At 38.5% G+C, this 7429-nt stretch overlaps 1 protein-coding gene across 1 annotated transcript in view; it reads left to right on the top strand.

Annotated features, from left to right (window-relative positions):
• LOC111663159 (ryanodine receptor 3) overlaps positions 1 to 3896 on the top strand; it is an 81298-nt gene extending 77402 nt beyond the window's left edge. The window contains exons 103-105 of the mRNA XM_087176921.1: positions 870 to 970; positions 1711 to 1762; positions 2805 to 3896. Of these exons, the coding sequence (XP_087033047.1) occupies positions 870 to 970; positions 1711 to 1762; positions 2805 to 2900 (249 nt within the window). The 3' untranslated portion in view covers positions 2901 to 3896. The remainder of the gene's footprint in view (positions 1 to 869; positions 971 to 1710; positions 1763 to 2804) is intronic.
• Positions 3897 to 7429: the final 3533 nt, after the last annotated feature.

Genomic DNA, 7429 nt, shown 5'->3' with positions numbered 1-7429 from the left:
TGGGGGTGGGGGGTGGGGTCTTCTCCTCTGAAGGAAATATTGTCTTATGGTGACCTTTTATGCATACAACTAAAAAATACAGCACATACAATCAGGTTATTTTGCCCAAAGATATTAAACAAAACTGCTATCATATACCTATCATATCACATTATACAAGTTAATTTGTATATGCAAAGGTGACCAACCCACCATATATGTATATAACAAAAAGAAAGGAAAGGAATTGTTGCATATTTTGCAGGAATATCATATGCAGTCCTTCATATTTCACAGAAAACATACCCCTTAACTTTAACCCTGTTCGAAAGTAAATTCCTTTCCTTCCCGGGCATCTTGGGTTTAGACATGTGATTTACTTTTGTTTTGTGAGCTCTCAAGCGCTCTTCAGAGTCTTTTAGGCAACAGCCCTTCAGTCCAAATGAAGGTCAGAGTGCAGTGTTGGCCAGTTTTTTGAGATTTCAGTGACAGGGGAATATAAATATTTAGTTTAAAATATGAAGTGAAAGACGTCTAATTTTGGAGAAATAAATAAATGAAAGGAATGTAAAGTTATGATGCTCCTGGGAAAAAAACAGGAGAGGAGGCAAGTGTGCTGCTCTCACTTAGCCTTGATAACCCTGATGACATCATAATGGTGATTTTCTCAGACATTAGAAAGCTCAGGAGACATTACACAACGATTCACATGCTGAGTAATACTGATCATAACTAGTTTTACTGAGCTTTATGTTTAAAATACAGTGGAGCGGCCCTTTGAAAATGATGCAGGACCCTCTGTTGATTATTATATCTCATACGCTGAAGTGCAGGAAGAAAAACAAAAGATAGCATGTGCTATAATCATCTCTTAATTTTCTGTCCTCCAGACCAAATGTTTCATTTGCGGGATCGGTAATGATTACTTCGACACAACACCTCACGGCTTTGAGACCCACACCTTACAAGAGCACAATTTGGCCAACTACCTGTAAGTATCTCACTTTAAATCATTTTACATAACCTTTAACTACAAATATATTAATCACTAACGCATCTTTCCCAAACATGTCTTGCCTCCTCTCTGTAATTTAACCATCTGATCGATGGCTTCAGCACATTACCACAGCATTAGGGCCAAAGTTACTAATAGCTGCAATGATCCAGAACACTACATCCCTTCAGGTACTCTTTCCATCTGTCTCAGAGTTTCCCCTGCTGTCTCTGCTTATCCAGTGTTTCTCTAGAACGCCTGTGACAATAGAAAGTCTCAGTCCATTTGCGCTCACAGTCAGCTGGCCAGAGGATATGAGAGCGACCTCATTATGTTGCTTCATTACTATTTAATGCCATGAACTTTACTGGAAAATAGGTTTGTGATAGCGTGCTCTCATACAGTATTCATCAAGATTTGGCATGCTGGGATGCCCACAGAGATACAGCGGCCCGTTGCCATTTGCACTTGATTTCGGAAACAACAGGTGATTTTATGATGCAGATGGGATGGTGTTACTTTGTTTAGATTCAGAATTTATGAAGCCTCCTTGTAACACAGAATGTGACATTTCCTGTGCATATGGAGTTGTAGATATAAAATGTGCCTCAGTAAAGCTTTTCCCTCCATTCTGTGTTTTAACTGTGATAAGATGGAGAGTGTGATAAGGTGGTGAGAATGTGAAAGCTTGCTGTGACATTTTTGTTCTGTCTCATTGGTCTGCGTTTCTTCCAAAGGTTTTTCTTGATGTACCTTATCAACAAGGATGAGACAGAGCACACTGGCCAGGTACAGTACAATGACCTTTCTCTGAGGAATCTTCAACCAATCACAAACAATTATTATCCTGTCAGTTATACTGACTGATATTGTGGTTTAATTTAAATCTTCAATGTTTTCTTTTAGTTAATCTACAGGTCTGTATTTGTGGGTCTGCACAGTGTTAAATAGGATATGTGAAATAATGCAGTAACTTGCTCTTTAGTCCTTGACATTACTGTAATATACAAATATATTCCTGACTTTTAAAATGCTATTGTATTTATTGATGACAATTGCATAGCTATGGGAAGAATGACAAACAGCTGGTAAGACACATTTAGCACAGTTTTGATGTCACACTGATGACATCTGATGTTGACAGCTTTGCTTTGAAGCTGCGCTAGCTAACGTTTGCTGGATAGACTGACAGGACGAGCTGTCTCAAAGCCCCGAATCCTGAAGTCTCAATTCAAAGCTTAAAACAACAATATGAATTGTTTAAAAGTTCACCACTACTCACCAGTCAATTGCTGAGCTACCTGCTAGATACATGTTTGAAATCAATGTAAAAAAAAGAAAATAATCTTGCCACACTGTTCGTCTTATATCAGGAGCAAAAAAAAGGTACATAGTAATGTTTCTTCTTCTGCTAAACTATCTTTGACCAACCTTCTTTTTTTTTTTTTGTCTTGCCACTTCCCCAAATTAACATTAATTAACCACAGCTAATTAAACTTGACATAAACTTGTCTATCATGACAGTTGTCATTATATTATCATACACAGTATTTCCACCAGCTTAAACTTTCACATCCTGCAGCTTGTTAAGACAGTTTTAATTATGTAAATTATAATTAAACTTGGGACTCTTTCGATTTGAAAATTACACTTTCAAATTACAATTTGGATATAAATTTGTGCAGCCCCGGTCCCTTCGTTTTGTATGCATGAGTTTATGTCCTAAAGTTTAATAACTTTTTTTGAGTAACACTGATGTTTGTGTGTGTGTGTGTGTGTGTGTGTGTGTGTGTGTGTGTGTGTGTGTGTGTGTGTGTGTGTGTGTGTCCAGGAGTCATATGTGTGGAAGATGTACCAGGAGCGATGCTGGGATTTCTTCCCAGCTGGAGATTGCTTCCGCAAACAGTATGAAGATCAGCTTGGATAGAGCAGATGCATCCTCTTTACCTCTATCGATATGAAGTGGGCTGCTGGAATACGTAGTCCCACGTGCAGCTGCTGGACTACAACACCACAAAGTCATCCCACCAATGCTTTGGACTTGCCTGAGGAGAGACAAAGCAAAACTACTACTTTTTATCCAAAATAAGAGAAACATCTCCTACCCATGTCAGATGTACCTTTGTCACCGTTGGTACAGTCTGTACCCGTCTGTGAGGAAATGACCTGTAACTCGCCCAGACATTTTGATTTTTAGTTTTAGTTTTAGGACTCGTTTTTGACAGCGTGTTGCCTTTTACTCCACATAACCCCAAATCATTGCACAATTTTTTTTGTCTTTTTGAGAAACACTGGGTTGTGTGGGGTTATGGGACAATGTGTCGGTCACATTATGCACAAGAACCCAACTTCAATATTTTGAGAATGTTGAACTTGAGACTTAATGCCAAAAGAAAAGCAGAGAAGTTCAGTAGATAAATGTAGTGTGCAAAAATGTGATATGGAAAAGTTTTTTTTTCAGATGTTGTAACCTTGCATATTGAGATGAAGTTTTAGAATGAAATGGCAAAAGGTTTATTATGTAGGATTAAAAAAAATGCCTAAATTTTTTCATGAAGTGCCTTACTGTACTGTATCTACATTACAATGAAGCTATGCAAAACTTTTGTTTTATTGTATGTAAGTACAGCAATTTTCCTGGAGCAGTAACAAGTAGCTGTCCAGATATGTAGTTTGTGGCTGAGATTTTTCATTTGAAGATGGAAGAACAGCATTGGTTTGATTTATTTTTTTGCTGAATGCAGAATAACTGCAAACGTTCAAGGTACGAAGTGTATAAATGACACGTCAGAATTTACCGAACACCTTCAAACAAGAACAAAAATTAAATTGCTATTGTATGGCCATTTGTATGTAGTAGCTTTGCTGATCTGTGCATTTCTTTTGATGGAAAAAATAAAGAAATCAATGCAAGAAATGTTAATATTTATGCTGTTCTTTGGCATCTGTATTTCATATTCCAGATATACTATATACTATACACTACAATTGTTCCTCAACCTGTTCACTTTTTTGTAATGTAACATAACAAGGTAGTCGAAGTCTAAAGGCACTGAGAAATTGAGTAATTTCAGTCCGTAAGGCAGAAAGATGCAACGTTTATCTGTGGCTCATTGAAATCTTTTCAAAATAAGATACCTACTGTGTATAAATAGCCTTGGGCTTTAGTTTTAAGTTAATTTGACTTAACCAAAACCTCAACGCTATACCATAACTGTGACCTTCCTGCAGCTTTTAATTACAGTGTGGTAAGAAGCAGTGGCTGAGATTTGAACTTCTAGCTGGTCAAAGAGGTGGGACATGGCCACAGCAGGCTGCATGATGGGAGTTTTAGTCCTATTACCCATGGTGCCACCTGTCAGCTCGCATCATGTCACCACACCTCAGGCACCACACAGTGCTACAGCCTGCTGCTGAGAGCAGCTCTGCCTCCTCAACTCCTCAACTTACGCCTGTAACAGCTCTGGCATGTTGACTTGTTTTTATGGTCCTGAGTGAAATTACTTTTTTAAAATGAAAGAGTGACTCATTGTCATTATTCCTCCACACAGTGACTGCATTTTTAAGAAGCCAAATTTATCATTAATTGTTTTAAAAAGCTCTGACTGTCATTGTTAAGTAAATATTTCGTAAATATTGTTTTGCATGTACTGGGTAAAGCGAAGGCAATATCAGAGGAAACTTAATTTAAAGTTTCAGGTATAATATTCTTTTCTCTAACAAATGGGCTCCTGTATTATTTGGCATATTATGTGGCCATTATGGCAACAGCAGGAAACAATAATGTGTGAAATCATTGATATGATCATTCTCAGTAATTTGACATAATGAAACTCGCGGTACCCGCTCTCAATATGAAATAGCAACAATTAAGCCATCAAATAACTGCAGACATACAGTATTATGCCTATTAAATTCTAATTTCCTATTGTTAGGTTTGGTGACAGCAAAATGAAGTTACGCTTTTAATTTTCATCTCAAATGGCTTGTTGAGGGAATTCATGCTAATGCATAATCATGATTTGGGAAATATTAGAAATATATATTTTTTGCTTTGAAGTTTTATCCATTTTGCTCACAAATTTTGAAAAATATGTCTGCTTTTTCTTCCAGAGAATTAGTTGAGAAAACTGATACAACTTTCATCGGTGTCCACTAAATAATCTGCTAGAGCCAGGAGGTGGTTAGGTGTTGGAAGGTGTTTCATTTTTACCTTTGGACAGAACCAGGCTAGCAGTTTCACCCTGTTGCTAACGTAGCATCAGTGCGTCACGGCTCTACATACCTTTGTATATAACAGACGAATATAAAGGTGGTATCAATTTTCTCATCTAACTTGGCAAATTTTCAAATTGTCAAACTATATGTTTTTATTTATTTATTTTATTTTCATATCAACAACTTTTATTTAACAGTGAAAAAAATGTTTTCCAATCGATCAAAACCCGAACAGAGTATAAACTCCCCAGAGAACTAGCATGTGTTAAGGTACCTTTAAACAGTTACTCCAATATGTTACCTGTTCAGAGAGAAAACGGGACAAGGTAAGGAGAAGGGTCATTTAGCGGGCAGCTTGTTGCTATCGGCTCTTCACACATCCGGTGTTCTCGAGTGACTAGAGCTCCAACATAGAGCCCTGACAAAACAGAGCACATGGCCAGTGAATGACACAAACCCAGGGGACATTTTACACTTCATTCCACCACTGTCCTCTTCAGATGGAACACCTGACAGCTACGACTAAAACTTCAACCAACTAATTTTTGTTTTGGTAAACATATGGTTTAAAATGACTATTAGACTGAAATTGGAGGAGGGCTAATTTGGTGATATTAGTCCCCTATCTGTGTTATATTCAGTATCCAATATTTTTTGTGTAATGTCACAACAAATGCCAAATGATTTGCGTTGCTGTAATGTCTGACCTCTGTTTCCCCTCACTCTATGACTCCCGTACATGACTGATTGCTGATGCAATGCTGCTGAAACTTGGATCCGGTCTGTCATCCCGGGCCCTGCATGGTGCACTGTGCTGTGGAGTGACAGATAAATCTGGAGAAGAAAGAGAGCAGCTTGAGTCACAGTCCGTGCTATCACCTGCAAGCTGGCGACCTGCAGAGAATCTCCAACTGGTGACAAGACACTGCATATGGTGCCATTGATGCATCTTGTCAGTGTTTGAACCATTTGTGCAACATCACACGACAAACAACGCCTTAATAGCTGAGCCAGGTGTGTCGAGAGGAAGGGAAGAGGGGCTAATAAAGCAAGCTTAATCGCTTCTGATGGCACCATTAATGGACAACTAAATTTCACTTTGTCTTGTAGCTTTGTAGGAAAGCATGCCACCTGCCTTCAACGGGCAGTTTAATTGTCATTGAAATTGATGACCTGCTCCTGTGTCATTTCAGAAATATAGTGTGTCGTCTGCATGAATTGATTGCATAATGGTTTCAATTAGTTCTCTAGAAAGCATGAAAGAAAATACAATGGTATTGTGAATAGTATTGTGACAAAACAGCACAAAACCATATGACACATCAGTAAATAGTTTTCTCAGTTGTCATGGAGATGGTTCTGTTGATATGTGAGTAGCATTATAATTTTACACCGAGATCTTCTCTGTGTTGCGTTGAGGCTTATTAGTATACAGCTGAGCTTTGTGTTGCATGTTCTGCATTGTTCAACTCAGTATTTACTGCTGTGGAACTCCTGGCTGCAGAGTACTAAGCAACACCGCTTTATCTACAATGTTAATGTTGCTAGCAGTAGATCATGACTTTTAAGAGACTCAAACAGTGTTTTTGTAATAAACCAGACAGCTTCCTTTGCATGCTGTTATTTTGCCAAGGTAGTTTTTTTCTTCATCTGGTGTAGATTTTTTTCAGAGGCTGCAAATTACAAACAGTTACTGCTCATTTAGGACATTGTCTTTTAAGAACCCTTGTGTTTGGAAGGTACAGATACCTCAAAGTACACAAGTGTTTACTGATTCAGCATTATGCGAGAAGTAGAGTGCACACAGGGGGGCTGAATCAGAGCGATGGAAACAGCAACACAAAGCTGAAATTTACTCTAAGGCACGATAAGCACTTGTGCATTAAATAGGAAAGCACTTTTACCTGAAAATGTAAAAAATTAGTGTGTGGCTGTTTGTGTGTGTGTGTGTGTGTGTGTGTGTGTGTGTGTGTGTGTGTGTGTGTGTGTGTGTGTGTGTGTGTGTGCACGTGCGTATGTATGCGTGTGTGAATGCAGGAGCTAAAGCAAAACCCTCTGTCCTCAGTTCACACACTGCAGTACTGGCATCCACATCTTTGACAGATGTGTTCCTCCCTGAAGCACACTCTACATCAATAACGTTTATGTGCGATTTTAAGTGTGTGTGTGTGTGTGTTTGTGTGTGTGTGTGCCTGTGTGTGTGAGACAGAGAGACAGAGTAAGACAGATGGAGATTGA

The sequence above is a fragment of the Seriola lalandi genome, unplaced genomic scaffold, assembly GCF_002814215.2.
Source record: "Seriola lalandi dorsalis isolate HSWRI2012SDOR001 ecotype SW California unplaced genomic scaffold, Sedor1 jcf7180002054573, whole genome shotgun sequence".
NCBI classification, from domain to species: Eukaryota; Metazoa; Chordata; class Actinopteri; order Carangiformes; family Carangidae; genus Seriola; species Seriola lalandi.
This window is presented reverse-complemented; position numbering and strand designations above follow the sequence as displayed.